A 22378-nucleotide genomic window follows, 5' to 3' on the forward strand; every position below is an offset into this window, starting at 1 on the left:
CCCATAGGTTCTGTTTCCTGTCTGGATTATTTCATTGATTCTATGCTTATATTATTAGTTCCATTAACTGACACCCCAAGATATTTAAAGTGTTTTCAAATTCATATTCACCAATATTTAAACTTGTCATATTAATTGGATTCTTTCTTGCGCATAGTAGGTATTTTGTTTTGTTTTGATTTATTGCTTAGCCCCTTTTGGATGCTTACTTACATAACTTCGTAAATTCTTCCTTTAAATTGTTTGTTTCTGCTAATTAATGCTATGTCGTCAGCATACGCCACAAGTTGCGACCTCGATGTTATAATTGTACCTTTTATTTCTGTAGCTCTTATTGTTCCTTCTATAGCGACATTAAATAATGATGTTGATAGACAGTCGCCTTGTCGTACACCAGCTGCTATTTCTATATTTTTGGTGATTCCGTTATCTGTTATTATTGCTGCAGTCAATCCTTCCATTGTCATTTTCGTAAGCTTTATAAGTTTCATTGGGATAACTTAGGTCTTCTTTTAGGTCGGTTCCTGTTAAGCTGTCAAAGGCTTGCTTGCAATCTATGAAAAGGATGTGTAAGTCGATATCATGTTCGTAACATTTCTCAATTGATTGTGTGACTATGTGTACTGCGTATATTGTTGACCTTTCCTCTCTAAATCCGTGACGGTAGTCTCCTATTATAGTTTCAATGTATTTTGAGAGTCTGTCTGATTAATGATGTCAATATTTTTTAGCAGCTATTTAAAAGTTTTACTCCTCTATAGGTATTGTCTTTGTGGTCTGCCCTTTCTTTAGAATCGGAAATATCCATCCAGTTTTCCATTCTTCGGGCATTCTTTCTTCTTCACAAATTCTTATTATTAGGTCGTATTTTTCGTAAAATTTTTACATAAAACTTAATCACTTTAAGAATAGATTTGCGGATCATTCTTGAAGAAAGGGCCTAGCCGGGTAAGATGATGAAAAGTGCCCCCAACTCGATTCGAATTCCATATAGGTTGCCGTTTAGCATATACAGTGAAACTCACTTTCTGAAATTTTTAGCCCCCTAAGTGGTCATGTGACCCACCTAGAGCCTAATTAGGGTTTTTAGGATTTTATTTTTTATCTCAGCCGCATCGAGAACTAGCGAAAAACTTTAAATAAAAAAGTTGTAAGCTTTAAAAAGTTCTGTCCGAAATTTTTTTTTTTATTTTTGGCGGGAAATTTAAATTTTCGAACGATTTTAAAATTTTGAATGAGTATAAAAAAATAACTAAGACATTAGTTTTCACGAAAAAAATATATACGTGTATTTTTGCATAATGTTTCACCCTCAATTTTTTAAAATTTTTAAAATTGGTGAAACGCACCTTTAAAAATAAAAAACCGCACTTTTCGGTTTTTTTTTCGTTTTTTGATAAAATTTTTTACATATTTTTCAAAAAAGGTAACACCAAAAAAGGTATCAAGGTATCAAGGTATCAAGGTATCAAGGTATCAAGGTATCAAAAAAGGTATCAAGGTAATGACACCCTTACTTTCAAGTTCATCTAATTCTGCATTAACATCCCTTTTAAAAGCAAAAGGTAATGGCCTTGGTTTGCAAAATATAGGTTTTGCATTTGGTTCCATTTTCAAGTCAACTGTTTCAAACCTATAATGCCCTAATTCATTACTAAAGAGAGAACTATATTTTTTTACTAACCTGGCTATCTCTGCATCCTGATCTATTTTATTTATATTAATGTTAGGAACTCCCGGTAATTTAATCTCGAAATTAAATGTCTTCATTAAATCTCTACCAATTAAGGCTGTTGTTCCATTTTTTATTATAATTAACCTACAGTTATCTACCCTAACATTATTATATTGAATAGTTACGAAAATCTCACCTAAAGGTGTAATAATACTTCCATCAAATGATCTGAGTCTAACTTTAGTTGGAAGTAATGCACTGGTTTTGAAATATCTGATATAAATATTTTCAGGAAGGACAGAGATACCTGCGCCTGAATCCAGTTCCATTAAAATAGTACAATCATTAATTAACATATTTGCCTTGTGTGGTTTTATAAAACCATTATTAACATTATCAAAAGAGGTATGGTACATGTTTACAAAATCAAAATCTTGTACATTTTCTGAATCAGAATTTTCAGTCTCTACAGGTTCTACATAATGAGTACTTTTTCCTTTGTTTTTATTACACATTTTAGCCAGATGGCCAACCTTCCGACAGATCTTACAACTATATTTTCGGTACTTACAATTTCTAAAGTCATGTTTTATTCCTCCACACGCATTACACTTTGACTCTCCATACAAACCTCCTGAACCTCCTTCTCGTGCTTCTCTATTTCTGCCTTGGTTAACACTGGTGCTTGATATCTTATTTACTGGAACTGAAGTGTTGGCTTCTACAGCTGCAGCTTCTTTTCTCAACGCCAATTCATATAGATGTTCTAAGGTTGTTTTATGATCCTCCTCACATAAGCGATCCAGGACTGGTCCCTTTCTCACACCACAAACGAATTTGTCTTTTAAAACATTGTTTAATGTAGTCCCAAACTTGCAATCTATTGCTTTATTTTTTAATTCTTACGTAAAAGTCTGCCACGGACTCCTTTTCAGCTTGTCTCAAAGAATAAAATTCTATTCGTTCCTTAAAAACAGAAACTTTTTTAGTGAATTGCTTTTGTAGAAGGATACATAGTTCATCGAAAGTCTTATTCTTAGGTAAAACTGGGTCACACAATCCTTTTAATATTTCATAGGCCTTATCACCAATTATTGTCAATAATACTGGAACCATTCTATCCACAAACCATACATACTCATAGACGGTTCACGGCCATGTTAATCTTTCGGATCGAATTAACGCCATCTCTTGATTGGAATGGGAACTAAATTGACAAATTTTAGTTACGTGGGAATTTCAAATTATAAATTTTTCGGGATTTTTGATGAAATTTCGCAGGAAATTAAAACAACAGAAAGACAATTCAATGTTTTATTCAATATTTTACTGAAAACTTCAAATATTCCAATTTGTTTTCAAAATGCTAAAGCTAAACACCACTGCCATGTGTCACGTGAAAGCACTGATGTGTAATATTGAGTTGAATGAAAATTTTTGAAAGAATCTTTTTTGATGATTGTTTAGATACATATTACCTTATAATCTTTTATACACTTCCAAAAAAATATATAGGCCCGAAATGTTGATGACACACTTGTCAAATAAACTGTTTCAGGATCTATTTATATTGTTTTTTTTAAACGTGGAAAAACACAACACGGGATGATCAATGTAAACTAAAAATTCTACTCATAAAAACAGAGAAGAGGTTAATAAAATTGATTAAAATTGTGAAAAAATCTAATTAAAAACGTAACACTACTATAATAAAATAAATAAGCCACAAACTGTAAAATAAAAAGTAAATAACAAATTAATTTAATTGTCAACTGTCAGTTGTTAAATATGACAAGAGAATTGACTGACAGCGACATCTCTGGATTGGAATGGTAACTAATTTGCTGTCTTGACCTTGACAATTTACGTGAAACGTCTATGAGTATGTGTGGTTTGTGATTCTATCATTCTCTACATAATTTGCAATAAAATATTGCTCTAACCTCTCCTGGTATATATTCCAATCAGTACCTATCCGGTACTCTTGTAAGCTGCCTATTGCGCCCCTTAGAACACTCACTTGAGTTGAAGGAAATACTGCACCTTCCATTTTGCACCTTGCAAATACTAAATAAAACGTTTATTCAAGCGCCTTGCTTGTAAAATTGTCTACTGCTTATTTATCCTCGTCGCCATATTATGTGGTGTCCACATCTAAGAATATTAAACAATTTAGACGGCATGAAAACCTTTATTCATTATACTAAATGAACATATGCTAATATCTGAATTACATATTGTAGGTTATCTGTGAAGTTGGTCATAGATAGATTTGTAGAGGTGGGAAGTAACATAACTGTTACAGGTAGCATACATTACAGTCCCTAGAATAGGTAAAAAATTGAAAAATATTTGGGGTTTGCTTCATAAAATTTTTTTGTAATGCCATCCATTTTCAAGAGACAGGGCGTTGAAGAAAACAAAATTTTACACATTTTTTACGATTTTTCCGAAACTGCTGGCAACATTGTAATAAAATTTGGCGAGTTTTAAGAGATAGTTGTTGTGCATTTTTTGACATGCAATTAAAAATTTTATATTTATCATTATGGCGCATAGGGGTAATGGTCTGAACTTTTTAAAGAAAAAAGATAGTACGCCACTGACATATTGCAAATTAACAATCGTTTTTGAATTCCTCGTTCAATTTGTGACAAAAAATCTGTCTTCCTATGTTTTCATACGACGAGCCATTTTTATTCAAAAAGTAAAACATCTTACCCTTACAAAGTATTCGAACTTCTAGTAGTTTCTACATCTAATAAACTCGTCGTACATCCATTCTAAAAACTAATTCGAATACTTTGGAAGCGTTAAGATATTTTATTTTTTGCAGCAAAACGGCGCGTCGTATGAAAAAATGAGAAGATAGTTTTTTTATCGCAAATTGAACGGGGAATCCAAAACTGATTGTTAATTTGAAATATGTCAGTGGCGTATTATCTTTTTTTCTTTGAAAATTCAGACCATTACCCCTATGCCCGCCAATGATGAATATCAAATCCTTAATTGTATGTCAAAGCATGCACAATAACTACCTCTTAAAACCCGCCAAGTTTTATTACAATGTTGCCAGTAGTTTCGGCAAAATCGTAAAAAATTTGTAAAATTTTGTTTTTTTAAACGCCCTGTATCTTGAAAATGGATGGCGTTACAAAAAATTTTTATTAAGCAAACCCCAATTATTTTTCAGTGTTTTACCTATTCTAGTGACGGTGTTACCTTTTTTGAAAAACATGTATAAAATTATATCAAAAAACGAAAAAAAAACCCGAAAAAATGCGGTTTTTTATTTTTAAAGGTACGTTTCACCAATTTTATAAATTTGAAAAAATTCAGAGTGAAACAATATGCAAAAATACACGTTATATATTTTTTTCGCCAAAACGAATGTCTTAGTTATTTTTTTTATACTCAGTTAAAATTTTAAAATCGTTCTAAAATTTAAATTTCCTGCCAAAAATTAAAAAAAAAATTTTCGAACTTTTTAAAGCTTACAATTTTTTTATTTAAAGTTTTTCGCTAGTTCTCAATGCGGCTGAGATAAAAAATAAAAACATAAAAACCCTAATTAGGCTCTAGGTGGGTCACAAGACCGCCTAGGGGGCTAAAAATTTCAGAAAGTTAGTTTCACTATATATGCTAAACGGTGACCTATATGGAATTCGAATCGAGTTGGGGGCACTTTTCATCATCTTACCCGGCTAGGCCCTTTATCCTGTTAAATATTGCTGTGTTAACTAAGGGTTTTATTTTCAGATACTATATTCTACTTCTTCGCCCTTATTGGAGTGACAGGTGGTGCCCATCGTCTGTGGTCTCACAGAGCTTATAAAGTTACGCTTCCAATGAAACTGCTCATGATGTTTATATGCACTGCCGCCTACCAAGATAGCATCCACAATTGGGCGAGAGATCATAGGTTACATCACAAATATACCGATACAGATGCCGATCCCCATAACTCAAGAAGAGGATTCTTCTTCTGTCACATTGGATGGTTGATGGTGAAAAAACATCCGGATGTTATAAGTAAAGGAAAGACCATCGATTTGAGTGATATTAAAGGAGATCGTCTCATTATGTTACAGAACAAGTAAGAAATCATCCTATAGTACCTACAATCGTTTTATTTATCAATAAAAAATATGCGAAAAATAAGGTAGGTATTTAGTCTATTGAAATCTTACATTTAGGGTTGCGTTTTTTAGAGGAAATTTTATTTTTTTAATATGTAGGGGGGTCAGTAGAAACTTAAGTTGAAGATTGTGGGGTCGCCACACTTGTCCCCCGGGCGCCATCTTGAAAAAAATGGTGCAAAGGGTTTTCGCGCTGTATCTCGTAAACTAGAAACCCTACAGAAAATTTAATTAAACATAAAATATAACAAATTAAAACTTCCTACAATTTTATTATTACTTGTTATCGTTAAGTGAAAAACAAAAACGTTATAAACAAAAATAAGTGAAAATTTTGTAACAAGTTTCCTTTTGGAGGATATAACTTTTTTCAGTTTGTTTTACAAAAATAGACATCACAGCAATTTTGTAGAGGGGTTTTTCAATGAAAAATATCCACTAAAAAGTTATTTGATTTATTTATTAATCTATGCTTTACAACGCTCCAAACTTGACCAGATTATCGAATGCTCATAGGGATATATTAAAAACAAAACGTTAGGCTTACTTTTCTATCTATATATTTTATTGATATAATTTGTTATGATCTTAAAATTAGTATGCTATTATTAAACTATGTGGGACCCTTCTCCCCACTGCAAAACTTAGAACCCTAAGCAGGTAGAAAAGGCACACGTAGTTGTTTGAGGACAAATGAAGATCTGCCTGCTATTATTACTGTTATTATTATAATTTATCATAGGTGGCACAGCAGCCGGTTCCCCTCTATTTATTCTTACAGTTGTGCCACATATTTTGCCACATGCAGTCATATTAAAAATTGTGAAAAGTATTATCGATAATACTATTGAGAGTCTTGTGGGAAAAATTTATATTTTTGTGATAAGCATTTTGACTTTTTTTAAACTTGCATTATAAGTGATTGTCTTTTTGTAAGAATCCTCTGGAGAACATTATTTGTTGTGTTGATAACAGTGTTGTTGGCGAACGTTTTTTCGTCTCTTTATATGGCAGAAATAAAGACGATTCTCTGGAAACCCTGAGGTACAAACGATTCGCTGACGAGATGCAGCGGGTTTCCACAGTCTCCGAGTGTATCACCAAATTCAGGCATGGCTCGGTAAACTTTGTGATCCAGAAGATTGGGGTTGGAAAAAGCATGGAAAATTTTGGACACCAATCCAAACGTTTAAGCCTCCAGTACCCCCCGGGCTAAATTAATTCATCTTTTTCAGATGCAAAGGAAACTGAAAGTGCGTACGGTTGCCGATAAGCTGGCTTCAAATATTCAGCAGTGTGCCTCCATTGTGGCGATGAATGCTTCAGCAACATCGTGGACATATCAACATTAAGTAAAGAAAATGAAATAGAAGATGAATTACCGACAATGAAGCCAACGCTAATTTCCAGTATACCACAAAAATTCACCTTGGATACTGATTCAGATCTTGACTCACAGCCTGGACCATCGAAGAGAATGAAAAAATAATAACTATGATAGACATTTTTCAGTATATTATAATAATAAATAAGATTATTTTGTCTAGAAATTGTCCGAGGATTAGGCCTACTGGGGATATCACACAAAAAAATCGCGCCTCAGACTGTACCTCATAGGTGGTGGAAAAAGGGTAAAAATAGTTTAATAATAGCATAGGAATGTTATGATTACCTATAATAAATTGTATGAATCGGAAAATATATTAATAGAAAAGTAAGCCTAATGTTTTGTTTTTATTATATTCCTATGAGAATTCGAGAATCTGATTCTCTAATGCTTCCTGGCTGTGTGTTATCTCCTTTTTTTGGTTTTATTAGTTCCTTTACTTCCGTTTTATGATCTATTATAAAGCGCCATATTTCTTTTTGCAGACCTCAAAGTTTCTTGTCTTTCGAAAAACGTTAACAGTGATAATTTTTAATTCTTCTTGTGCATGTGTTTTGTGCCTTTATATTAATGACATGCATTTCAGGTAATCTTTTTTCATAGTTTACATTTTCCCTTCACTTGTTTACAAAACCTTTGAGTTCTTCGCCCTGGGAACGAATTGTTTTTATTTATATTTTTATTTTACCAAGAACTTCCTTGGCTGAGGCTAAGATACTAATAGGTATATTGTGGAGCCATCCTGTAAGATTTTGACTTTTATCTTTGTGGTGTATTCTGCTGTTGTGACGGAATACGACTCATTGAGCCCTATACTCTTTAACTTAAGAATATACAGAAGATACAGAATGGGAAACAAACAAGTAAGAATACTTGCAGTCAACGCAGTACTGATAGCCCAAGATGAAGATGCAAAGACTAGTCCGCAGATTTAACATAAAAGCATAATTTAATATAACGATCTCACCTCAGAAAACTAAAGCAATAGTAATCAGTACAGAGCCAATCAGATTTTAAATAGTAATTGATGAAATCAGTATTGAACTTCTTCTTAACGTGCCCTATCAAGTCCCCTTGGCGTTGGCGATTAACATGGCGAAACTGTCTCTGTCTCGAGCTATTCTAAATAGGTGTTCTGCTTTCTTTATTCCTGTCCACTCCCGGATATTTTTCAACAAAGATGCCTGCTTTCTACCAATTCCTCTGCGTCCTTCCATTTTACCCATCATAATAAGTTGAAGAATATTATACCGGTCTCCCCTTACTACGTGTCCAAAATAGGCCATCTTTCTATATTTGATGTTATCAAGCAGCTCGCGGGTAGCATTTGCTCTCTTAAGGACTGCCACATTTGTCAGCATAGCCGTCCAGTATTGAACTAGTAATGGAAATTAAATACCTTATAATACCTCCAGCTAAGGAGACCTGGACAAAGCAGTGAGAAATCAAGTACAAAAAGCAAATACACGGGCAGGATGCAGTAATAACACTATATGGGAAAAACAACATTTTAACATAGATGAATTCAAGAATTGATAAAGCCAGTGTAAGACCAATAATAACATATGTATCAGAAAGAAGACCCCACACAGCCACAATACAAAGACTATTGGAAATGGCAGAGATGAGAGTACTGAAAAGAATTAAGGAAATGCGCTGAGAGATTGAAAACAGAGTTACATATGATCTTATAAGAAAACGGAAAGTACAGTGTATAAACTAATGGACACTGAATAGAAAAACATACATAAGCAGGATGGGGAGATCCGTGAGGTCAAAATAGCAAGAGATAAATCACCAATCAGCAGAAGAATTATCGGTCTACCGCGCAAAGGACAAAGTGACAACCTTCCACAGAAGTATCAATCCGCTAAGGAACAAGCAGAATTGCTTATAAAGAGGAAGAAGAAGAAGAATAAAATTACTACATATAGATCAACATTCCTCTATCATTCGGAATCAAAGGAGGCAAATGTAGAGGGCGGTATAATATGCCCTAAGAAGCACGAATTCCTGTTTTTCTCTGTAAATCTGTCTTTGTTTACACTAAGACATGAATAGTTTCGTCTTTGTTGAGAATTTATCAGGCAGCCTTAGAACCCAAGACAAACTGAGAGAAAGAATCGCCGGCAAAGAAACAAATTTTAAACTGTTGTAGAATCAAGATGAACTATATTCTGATTGTTAAATTGCCTAATTAATAATTTGTTTTTTTTTTTCAGATACTTCTTTAAAATTGCACCTATCTTGGGATTGGTTTTACCCACTTTGATTCCATATTACTTCTGGGGAGAAACATTATCGGTTTCTTTCTTAGTGACCGTGGTCCGATTATTGCTTAGCTTACATGCAACATTTTCTATTAACAGTTTTGCACATCTTTATGGAACCAAACCATATGATCGGTAAGTACAATAACAAATAGTATATTGTGCAAAAAGTGCCGAAAGGTACTAATTTCTCACGAGTTTGAAAAGTTTAATTCAAACGCAATTCAAACGAGTGAGAAATTACCTTTCTGCACGTGTTACACACTATAATTTTTCTAGAACCACAGTTTTTGCTAAAAATAAAAATCACAATTTCCAAACAAAGATTTATTATAATAATAAGTTATAAATTTTAAATTGTATTTAATTAATACTAATCAATTTAAATTCCTTATACCTAAACAACTTACACAGAAATCGGTTAAAAAATTAATGCACTGCCTTAATTTGTTTGAATTTAAACTATTTTAAATCTTATATATAAAAATCAATTGCTGTTCATTGTGTCTCGCTAAAACTCGAGAATGGCTGGAGCGATTTGGCTAATTTTGATGTTGAATTATGTGTAAGGTTCAGGTAAGGTTCATAAGGTTTTATATAGTCATTTTGGTAGCCACCAAAATTTTTACATATATATGTATAAAATGCTCTTTTCACAGTATTTGTTGCCATACTTCTCCGAAACGGTTTGGCCGATCTTTATGAAATTTTACACGTGTATTGGGCAGGTCTAAAGAAGAGAAGCTGAACAGTTTAACTTTGGGACTCAAATTGGGCAAAATATGAATTTTTTAATTTTGCGAAATTCTCAAAAATTACATATCTTTAAACGGAACTTTTCTGACGAACCGTAAGCAAGAAAAAAATTTTATTTAATTTTAAATAATTTTGTTTAATTTTATTTAATTTAAGTATTTTATTTATTTTCGTTTATTTTATTTTATTTCATTTTTTAATTCCATTTTTTTTTTATTTATTTTATTTCATTTTATTAAATTTTATTTATTTTTATTAGATTTTATTTACTTTTATTTAATTTTATTATTTTTTATTTATTTATTATTTTTATTTAATTTTTTTTAGCTTTATTTAATTGTATTTAAATTAATATTATTGTATTTATTTCTATTTAATTTTATTTATTTTTATCTAATGTCATTTATTTTATTTAATTTTATTCAGTTTTATTTATTTTTATTAACTTTTATTCAATTTCATTTACTTTTAATTTACTTCATTTATTTTTTATTTAATTCTGTTTAGTTTTATTTAAAGTTATGAAATTTTATTTAATTGTATTTAATTTTATTTCATTTTATTTAATGTTATTTAATTTTAATTTCATTTTATTTTATTTAATCGACACCTATAAAGTTGCAACCACCCCGAATACAATCATAAATACAGGATTGTTTTGAATGTAGATAAAATAAAGCTGTTATATTCATTATAAGATAAACAAATTTATGATTGTAACTGCTGCACTACAAACTTTATTTTGTTACTTTTATCTAAACTTTATTACTTCAAACACCATGTGTAATTAATTAAAAATAATAATAAAACCTCATCCACATCGAGCATTTTTTGTTTATTAATTACGAATTCCTTTTGATTATTTTAAGTTTATTGTATACAAAAGTTTGTTTTTATCTATTGAGGCAGTACGAAGTCTGCCGGTTCAGCTAGTAATTATAAAATAATGGTAGGGGAGCAAAGTATGCTAAATGTGCAGTCACTCGAGCGCTTTGGGGACCTATTGGGTTGTGATTATTAGGTCCTAAAACCAAAAAAAGTTAAGTAAAATTTTCCATTTTAGCGGGCGCTTGCCATTTTTTAATTTAATTTTCCATTTACATTAATCGTTTTTTCCGAATATAGCGCCATCTATCCATAATTCGAAAAAATGTTTCGAATAAAAGTTGCTTATTTTTATGCAGAGAATTCAAATCTGAGATTTCAAAGATCAATTCAAAGATTTTAAAGTAACCCCCCACCCCACCTCCGTGGGGGGTCGCGTTTGGTACCATTCGATATATTTTTCAAAAATATTAAATAAGTGTATTTTGCAGTTTTTCGATCTGATGTTTATTTTACTAAATATCGCGGGATTTGTATTTAAAATTTAAAATTTACCCCCCACCCCTCTCTGCGAGGGGTCGTGTTTGGTATCTATCGATAGATTTTTGAAAAATATTGAACGTGTAGTTTTTAGTTTTTCGATCTGACTTTCATTTCGCGAAATATTCGCCTTTTTCTTGTGAAACTTTGTGACTCACCAATTCCCTTAAGCCCCGCTCAAATCGTCAGATTTTTTAAATATACACTGTTTTGCATGTACTTAACTTACCTTATCTTAATCTGACAATTTCGAGTATTTTTAAGGATGGATTTTTTTTTCGGGCCCCCCTAAACGAACTCCCCTGTGTTAAGAGCCAATATATGGCAGAGGTACATCTGCAGGGTACCACGTTTCTCCCCATATGATAATCTGACGCGCTCGAGTAACTGCAAAAATCCCCGCTTGGGCTCCCCTACCATAATGTCACATTTGACGTTATATTTATGCAGACACAGATTTCCACCAAACCTACTTCATTCGACGTATCCTGCTGAGGTTGCTCAATCCTTATTGGTTCATTGATAATTATAAAATGTTTATTAAGAATAAAATTGTAAAATAAAACAGTTGTAACATTCATAATTTAATTTTTATGCGATAATTAAGTGTAATAACTCTCTTACAGGTTATATATTTGTCTACACTTTAACCACAGATGTAAACAGAAGATATAAAGTTACTCAGAATGATGTAGTCATTTGTAGAATACTAAATTTAAAGTTCAAAAATAATGTGTTAAATTAGCGAATTTTACAGATTTCTCTGACATGAGATGTAGTTAAATCGGTTCTTTTTTGAAAAGAATTATCAAATCTCATATCTCAAATAAAACAATTTCATCAAAACATGTTATAATTATATTTTTTGTGGAATGTAATGATACTGTGCAGAATAGGGAGAAAAAAGACATATTTCTCACGAGCGCAGAAGTCTGTTGGCACGAGCCGAGGCACGAGGCAAATCAAGCGAGGAAAAAATATGTCATTTTCTCATATGTTGTACACTGTACTTTTTCTATGGATGCGTTTTGTTAAGAGTTCAAAATAAATAATATAGGTGCTTTTATGTATATTGTATACATAAATTGAAATAAAATACATATACATGTAGGTATTTTATATTCTTAAAATTTATATACTTACGTTATTTATTTAAAATTCTAATTTACAGTTATTTTCGAACAGTTTTGAAAGGAAATTCCTGGTAAGTTTTGCTCCAACACATTTTATTTGAAAACATTAATTACTGTGTTTGAATTGTGCATGTTACCATGGAAACGGCGATCATATATGGAAAACCCTACGAGAACCCGTGAGAAAAAATATTTCTCACTGCAATGGCCGACTTTTCTCACTGCGTGAGGAATTGTTCGTTTTGAATGTATGTAAGTAGTGAGAGAAGTTGCACATTGTATAGCACCCATAGAAAAAAGTGCATTTTGAATAGTATTTGTAAAAAAAATAATTTAATAGCCCGGTTTTCATAACAGCGAATACAGCCGTGAATACGGTTCATCGCAAAACAGAAGACGGGAGTATGAGGTTTCGGCATGCTAGGCAGAAACTATTTTAACATAGTTATGTACTTGTTTTTAATGTGCCTATCCGTGACGAATGTTGTCGATCATCAAGGCAGCCTGCTAGATAAAAGCAAAAGCTGCACAGATGTTGTGTTCAACCAGGTTCCGAGGTTCCGTAACCAGGATGTTCTGCTCTCTGGACCTCGCTTCGCTTTCTAAATATTTTTCCTTGCAGGGTGACTTGTAGGACAATATCCTGGGACATTTCGCATAATGTGTCCGAAGTACTGTAACTTTCGAGATTTGATGGTAGTGAGTACCTCTCGATTCTTCTTCGTTCTTCTGAGTATCTCTTCATTTGTAGCTCGGTTGGTCCTCGGGATTTTAAGTATTCTCCCATATACATATATCCACATCTCAAATGTTTCCAATTTTCTTTATACATCTTTGTTCTATGTCCACGATTCAACACCATAATAAAGGACACAGGAGATGTAGCATCGCAGCATTCTTACTTTTATACAAATACAGAGGTTGTGACTCTTGAAGAAGGTCCCGTCTGGTTGAATGTGGAACTAGCTTTTCCCATGTGCGCTCTTATCTCTTGATTGTTGGTCTATTTTTTATATAGTGGCAAGGTAATTTTAGTGCGCCACTTTCTACAGGGGTTTGATTGACATACAGTTGACCATCTCTTATCGTTGTTGATGTTCATAACCTTCTAGGTTGTTCGCAAATACTATGGTGTTATCTGCATATCTGATGTTGTTTAGCTGATACGCGTTTAGTAGAATACATTTTTCAGTTTCCTGCAAAGCTTTGATAAATATTCTTTCAGAATAGACATTAAAGAATAGAGGAAACAAAGTACAGCTTTACCTCAATCCAGGCATGATTTTCACTTATTCGATGTGTTATCTTCTTCTCTGAGATTTGCAGCCTGATTCCTTCCGAATTTTCAACGTTTTGGTTAAATTGTATTTTCAAATTTTGAATATGTTATTCTTTTAAAAATTCACATCCAATTGAATTGGTGGGACGAAAAAAAGTCGACAATTTCTAGAGTGTAATACTAATATTCATTTTACATCGTGGTACCAACATATTATAGTCCTAGGAAAACTCAAACTCTGGACTTTTTCCCGTTTCTGTATTTTAATTATCATCTTCTGAAAAGACGACTTAAAAACGTAAATAATAATAAGTATATTTTTTAAGGTTCTATTTACATGGAAGTCCAATATCAGTTGATTTTCTAATTTTTCCTTTTTTGAGAACGATTTCCGGATTGGAAGTCGAAACGTCAAAAACTAACAAAAATGTGATTATCAGTAGTAATTGCACAAGAGCTCTAAAATTCTATATTAATTTTACAGATCGAGTGCAATTTGTTGCAATCATTTCATGAATAAAACTGTTCAAAACCAAAATTTTATTGTAATTTATTTATGTAAGTACAAATTAGTACAATTAAACAAACAGTTGTTATAAATATTAATTTGACGGTTGAAAGTCATCACTTTTATAATTTTTAAAACATTAATTGTCATTAATGTCACTGAATGTATTTTTTCGTAGCAACGAAGGGCATTTGACGTAATATACGTGACGACGGTAAATTATCAAAAATTACCGATTTAATTTAGATTTCTGTAGCTTTCTATTGGTCAGAATCTCCTATGAATGAAAAAATCATTACAACTCATCCCACCAAAAAAAATTTTGTCAACATAAAAATGCTAAATAGTCAATAAAATAATGATATTAAAGTTCTATATTTAAAAAAATAATGGTCCGATTTTCATTAAAAAGTCCCGGATTTTAGGTATTTTCTTCAGCCTTGTCCCGAATTCGACTGAACTTGAGTTGGTCACACTATTTATCATCATCATCATCATCAATGGCGCTACAACTCTTCGTGAGTCTTTGCCGCGTTTACTATTGCCTTCCATGTTTGTCGGTCCTGTGCCACTATTTCCCATTGTCGCACTCACATTTTCTCTACATCTTCTTTGACTGCATGTTTCCACCTTTTTCTAGGCCGTCCTACAGACCTTCTTCCATCTGGCCTTTCCCAGGACACATTGTTTATAAGGCGATTGTCGTTACTGCGTATAACACTATTTATACTCAACTATAATACATATGCCTAGTGAGAACAATAGTGGCGACACACGAAAATCAACGTTTTTGAGTTAAGTCCATCAATCGACATCTAAATATGCCCTCCTTTGTGTGCAATATCGGCTAACAATTATTTAATTTCCTTATTACTAGAGGGCGCCTACAAGTCTTTATGGTATTGTGAATTTGTCAAATATTTTGATGCCTTAACGACGAAAGCACACCAAACTTTATATCAACACTGGCGAATCTGTAATTACGCCGTGCCTGCATGTATTTGAAATATTAGATATTTTATTAAAGATAGTAGTACAATGTGCAATAGTGGCGAATGAGCACTTTTGTCTGTGTGGTCGTTTTTGCTTTTGTGTTTTTTTTTATAAAACTTCTTACAGAGAAACTCAGTTTCAATCGTTCTTAGGTACTTAGAAATAGCAAATCAAGAAAGCGTCTATCCACTTTGGATCAGTATTGTTTAATTCCACACTATCGAAAACCAATATTCATTTCTAAAAAGAAGTCTTACAAAAATCAATTCCTTCTAGCCACAATAATTTCTTTAGTAGTTTGAAATACGAAGTGAGTGAAATGATGAATTTAATTTTACTATTCATAGTTCTTTTGCTTGCTTTTTATCTTTTATCATGTTTATCGTTTTCATAATTATTACTTAAGATCTTATTTTGTTATTTTTCTATTGTACTTTAGTTTTATTTTGCGAATAACTGGTGTGTACAATAAAATATTTTATTTGATGCGTTTAATTTATTTTTAAAAGTAAATTTTTTAATTATTTAAAACAGAAACCAAACTGTTGTAGTATAGTAGTAGTAAAGTATAGTGGTGAAAAAACAAATTAAACATCCTCGATAATGCAATAATGGCGTAACGCAGAAAAAAAAATCAAAAATAAATACAATATCCATCTTTTCTTCAAATAAAATTACTTCTACTAATTGTTTTACATATCTAGAAGCATATTATTAGAAAAATTCTGCAAAATGATTACCTATTAGTCATTTATACTGTTTAGCAGTTTCATCAAAACTTCAAATACGATTATCTCTAAATATTAATTTTGAAGTTTCGTCACTATTGTTCTCACCAGGCGATATATGCGTAGAAATTCTATAAGAATGGCGAAAAAATACCATGTTTGGCAGAAAAAAGTTAGAACGTTCTTAAGTTTCCTAGTAAATAAACCAATTTTTAGTAAAACAACGAAACAAATTTTAATACAAGGATTGATTATGTAATCATTGCCTAAAAGTAGAATTTATGAATTTCAATACAGGATTATACTATTATAGGGAACAATAAAAGAAATGAATATGGTAATTCAGAAAGTATTTTATCAAGTCATATCGATTTTATTAACACCAAGTGCCAATATTAACATTAATATAATGTAGTCTAGACGCCAAATAGGGGTCACCATGGGCTATTCAATTCTGATAGGTCCACCCAAATGTATTTTTGGCTGCTGATTACGAATTTCGAGGGTGAATTTCAATCCGGGTGGTAAAAAAATTGTTAAAAACAATTTAGTTGTTTATAAATTGTTTATAAGACGTTAGGCTAACACGTACACTAAAAGAAGTAAAAAAATGTTTACTAAATTTAATCCAATATTTTTTACTTAGCTTAAACGCCTCGAAAACTAAGGCCATTGGCATGGTACACTTCATTTATAAAATTATTAAACAGATTACAAAAAAAATATTAAGAGATTACAAAATAGCTATTAATTTTTATTAAAGAGAATAATGTCTTTCAGGAACTTTAGCAATTTGGTCCATTCGTTTGGATCGTTTAGGATATATTCAAGTGATGTCTTCATGTTATGTTTCCGGTTATAGCTGGTGCACTGTTAGTTGGCAGTCTGTTAATATGGTTAATAAATGATATTGCACTTTTGATGTGTCAGTCTTGTATGTCCGAGTCCGATTCATAGTCTACTTTTATTCATGATTCGTTGCGGGTGAGGTTATTAAGTATACAATCAATGTGTTCTACCAGTCATTACGTACGGAGCTGAAACACTAACATTAACCAAAGCAAGTCATAGCTTAGAATAGCACAGCTAAGCGGAAAATGTAAAGATCCATACTAGGAATAAGAAATAAGGAGAAATTTAAAAATAAGGCCAAGAACGGGTGTGCAGGATATCTTAGAAAGAATTACCAGATTAAAATGGAGTTTCACGGACATATATCGAGACTGAGGGATGACAGGTGGACAAAAAGACTGTTAGAATGGAGACCTCGCATGAACAAGAGAAGCAGAGGCAGACCACCAACACGCTGGACAGACGACATAAAAAGAATAGATGGTAGATGGTAGATGGATGCAATTAGCACAAGATCGAATTTCTTGGAGAGGTGCTAAGGAGGCTTATGTCCTGTAGTGGACTAGAAAAGAAGCTGGAGGATGATGATGATGATGATGATGATGATGATGATGATGATGATGATGATATTAAGGCTTGACCGAGTATTTATAAGTTGAATTCTGTGTAAGGCTGTATCACAGTTATTCCAACGAGTTTGCCGAGATTCTAGGATTGACTTTTTAAACTTACCTTAGTTGGATCGATGTTTGAGTTGTCTGGATAATTGATGAATTAACTGCTTCTTTAGCATGGTGATCAGCAGTTTCGTTACCGTCCAGATCAATGTGACGCACCAAAGTTGACAAATTTTTAAAAAAGATATTTTTAAAAAAAAATTATATTTCCCTAACTGTAATGAAAATTAATAAGAAACCCTACGGGAATTAATCTCAAATAAATGGCCGATTTTTTGGTATAGTTTCATTTAAGGATAATTGCAATTTTTTTAATTACAGGGTGATACATTTTAAAAAACATCTTTTTATACCAACTGAACCACCTATGCTAGAGTAAAAAACTTTCAGCGATTATCCATGTACTAGCGTTATTTACAAATTTGTATAATGCACCCCCATTTTTTTCCGGAACCAGCCCAAAAAAAATGGAGAATTAATAAAGAAAGTGATTTTCTTGGAATCATTCACACACCATGCCCTTTATTAAAACTCTTCATATATTATTTTATGCACGTTCTTATTACCCGTACATGGACACCAAAAGCGATTTCTTGATGCAACCCCTGTAGCCAAAAAAAAAATAAGGGGAGGTTGAAATTTTTTTTTTTGCTTTTTGGCCCATATGGATATATGCTCCATCAATAGGGCTTTTCATAAATATATATATGATTATTGCAACATCCCTGCGGAAAGTAAACCTATCCTTGAAAATATACTGCAGAAATTACCCCAATCCCTTAAAGAGCATGTTTTTACGATTTTTTCATTACCTATGCATTGTTTTAAAACAAAACTTTTACAAAATTAAAGACCACTATTTTCTCTACAAATAAGGTAATATGCATTTTTTTCTTATAAGCAACCGTTACGGCACAGTGGCGCCGTAAACCTCAGAAATGCATTGGCGGGCTACAGATTTTGTTTTTTTTTTCGTCACCTATTCATTTTATTGATAACATACTTATGGAAAATAAAAGAACACACTGTCTGCTACATATTATGACCTATGCATATTTTATTTTCTTTGATCCCTAAAGCCACAGTGATGACCCAAAATCAATGTTTGATTTTTTTTTTTCTCCTTTTTTTGGGGTATTTCCAGGGAAAATATGGGGGTGTGTTATACAAATTTGTAAATAACACCAGTACAGTACGTGGATAATCGCTGAAAGTTTTTTTACTCTAGCATAAGCGGTTCAGATGGTATAAAAAGGGGTTTTTTAAAATATAACACCATGTAATTAAAAAATTTGCAATTGCCCTTAAATAAAACCTATATCAAAAAAGCATCCACTTATTTGTGATTAATTGTCGCAGGGTTTCTTCTTAACTTTCATTACAGTTAGGGAAAAAAAATTTTTTTTTAAAACATCTTTTTTAAAAATTTGTCAATTTTGGGGCGTCGCCCCCGCTAAACGGGGGGTGATAGACATATGCTGTCGGGAAATAAATAGTAGGAAATATAGTTCTCTTTATTTTAATATTAAATAAATTTTTTGCAAAGCGTACAGGAAGGGCTACGTTTCGCAAAAACACAAATTACCCGCTTTAAAGGGATGAAAAGAGGGGTTCCGGGGCGAAATTTTCTAAGAAAATGTTAGTCTCATAATAAGCACCCCTTGATATACCAGAAAAAAATAAAACCGGACTTGTGTCCATTTTGCGAAGTTCAACCTCTGTTTCCTACACTATAACAAATTTGTAAATTAAATTAACAAACATACGTCGTGTGTATGATATTTATAATGATATATTATTTTTGTATTTTAGCACCATAAATCCAACAGAGAGTAATGTTTTAAAAGCCATCGCTGTTGGAGAAGGTTGGCACAACTACCACCATACCTTTCCATGGGATTACAGAGCTGCCGAATTTCAAAACCACTTTTTAAACTTAACTACTACCTTTCTGGATTTTTGGGCTTTGTTTGGACAAGTATATGACCAAAAGACGACATCCGAAGACATGATTAGAAAGCGAGCTGCAAGAACAGGAGACGGAACATGGAAAGATGTAAAAGGCAAAGAGATTTTGAATAGTCCTAATGAAATGACCAGCCAAAACTTTTATGAAGAGTGCGTTTGGGGCTGGGGTGACAAAGATATGAAAGAAGAGGATAAGGAAGATATATCAAAAAGCCATTAGAATAGAACAATACAGTCACATACTAGTCAAATCCGACCACGAATATTTTTCATCCTTAGGAATACATACAAAAATAAGGTGGTGTCACAGTTTAGCTGTTTGGATTTTTTTAATGGCACTGTAGTGTAGACCTGAGGTGAATTATAGAAAAGCTTATTTTTGTTATTTAAAAATACTGGTAACCCATCACATGCCAAATAAAGTGATTAAAGGATATGTTTGTATGTATCTTCATTTTTTGTAACAAATATAGATTTTATTCTTGTTTATGATTATTTGTATTAAAATCCAGGAGCAGCTAATGAAAAAGTATCATTACTATAGTAGACTAAGAGCCGCTATAGGTGAAATTTCTTAATCATTTTAGACACGATAAGAGCCTATAACTTAAATAGTAGAACCTAAAAAACGTTTGAACACGGTGCCATCACTTTTCAGTGGCACATGCGCCGACAGTGGCGCATCAAACTTTCCACTTATGGACGGGATAAATAAATTAAAAGTTACCCTTCCTCACTACGAGAATTTAATTTTTTTTAAGTTCTATGCAATTAACACATAAGATTCAGTGTAATTTTAACCCACCACCCCTTCCCCCTGCCCCCACCATCAAAAACTTCATTTTTCGTTTTTATTTTTTTTTTGGTGGGATTTAATCAATTTTAAAATTTCAAAAAATTCACACACATATTTGAGGCTTTTATAAAACATGTCTATTTTTATAGACCCGTAGGTTGAGTGTACATAACCTCAAAAATTAAAAAAAAGTTTTTTTTTGGAAAAAGCTTTAACTTTTTTGGGGACAGCTGCAGGTCTAATTTTTTCTTAATCGTGTGTATTTTATCAAACACTATATTTCTAATTTTTTCCAGATTTTTTCGTAAGGCTCGCCACCTTCAAAAATCCAAAAAATTGTTTTTTAGGGGGTTTTTGGGGATTTTCCCTATTTTATATACTTCATAATAGATCAATTTCTTTTTTATAGGTTCTGTATAAATTGAAGTAACTGAGTCCTTTAGAATATTTAAAAATCCCGTTCAAACCCCCTTAAAAAACAGTTTTTTGGATTTTTAAGGTAACCAGCGTTATGGAAAAATCTGAAAAAAATTAGAATAGTGTTTGATAAAATACATAAGACTAAGAAGAAATTAGATCTGCAGCTATCCCCCAAAAAAAAATTAAACGCTTTTTTCGAAAAAAAAATTTTTTTGAGGTTATGTACACTGAACCTATGGGTCTATAAAAAGTAAACATGTTTTATAAAGGCCTCAACTATGCGTGTGAATTTTTGAAATTTTAAAATTGATTGCATCCCACCAAAAAGAATGTGTGTGTACTTTGTACGCACGTAAGAAGTTATACTTCTATTAAATGATTTTAACGAAATAAATATACTGTAGACATTTTATTTTTATTTTATTTAGATGTTAAACTAATTTTAATGCTTACCACTTTCCAAAAAAAAATAGGAATGGTCCGGATTTGTACCCAAGACCTCTCGATCTCTAGCCGAATGCTATAACAATAACGCTACGAGCTCTATTACATAATCTAGTCTCGGACATAGTGACAATTCCCGATAACAAACAGAAGAAGTGAAGTACCTACGTATAATAAATATAAATATTTTAATATTACTTATCTTACTCCAGAGGAAATCAAATTTAAAGGCACAAATTTATAATAAATATATTTACTAAAAACATGCCTGTGTGCGCATGTGCGCAAAATAATAAAAATTCACTCCCAATCGCACCAAAAGAAGTATAACTTCAAAAAATAACAGAGATGTGCAGGTCATATGGCAAGAACACCGAACAACAGCTAGATTAGAAGATTATTGGAATAGCGACCGCGGGCGGACAATGGGATAAACGAAGCAGAGATCGACTACCATTGCTCTGGAGTGACGATGTAAAGAGAACTGCCGGGAACTGGATAGCTGGTACCGCAAGATAGGGACATGGAGAAACTTAGAGGAGGTCTATGTTCAGCAGTGGAAGATAACGGTTAGATTATAATGATGATGATACTTTCCTAACACATAAAAAATAGTTTGTAGGTATACCGTATAACGATTCACTAAGCTGCAAAAACTACTTACAAAGGAAGGAGGAAAGGGGCGCCTAAAATTACTTGCCCCGGGGCGCTTGAAAGCCTTGGCGCGGTCCTGCCTTTAGTTCAGCTATTGCTATCAAAATACTAAGTTTGATAACTATTAAATCGAAACGTCAAATACACTTAATTTCAAAGTAAAATTGTGATTTATCCACAACTAAAATAGTAACTTATTGCATTCAGATGTCACAAGAAAATAAGTTCAGAATAATTTTTATTTACATTTTTCGCTTAAAGTAAGCATTTTACGAAAAAAGAATGTGTGTGTACTTTGTACGCACGTAAGAAGTTATACATCTATTATATGATT

General features: G+C 32.3%; 1 protein-coding gene across 2 annotated transcripts in view; it reads left to right on the forward strand.

Moving 5' to 3' along the window:
- Positions 1-20217, forward strand: part of LOC126885993 ((11Z)-hexadec-11-enoyl-CoA conjugase-like) — a 42593-nt gene extending 22376 nt beyond the window's left edge. For both annotated transcript variants that reach the window (XM_050652836.1, XM_050652832.1), the window contains exons 3-5: positions 5435-5771; positions 9424-9606; positions 19575-20217. In XM_050652836.1, the coding sequence (XP_050508793.1) occupies positions 5435-5771; positions 9424-9606; positions 19575-19950 (896 nt within the window). In that variant the 3' untranslated portion in view covers positions 19951-20217. The remainder of the gene's footprint in view (positions 1-5434; positions 5772-9423; positions 9607-19574) is intronic.
- Positions 20218-22378: the final 2161 nt, after the last annotated feature.

This window comes from Diabrotica virgifera, chromosome 1, assembly GCF_917563875.1.
Source record: "Diabrotica virgifera virgifera chromosome 1, PGI_DIABVI_V3a".
Lineage (NCBI taxonomy): Eukaryota > Metazoa > Arthropoda > Insecta > Coleoptera > Chrysomelidae > Diabrotica > Diabrotica virgifera.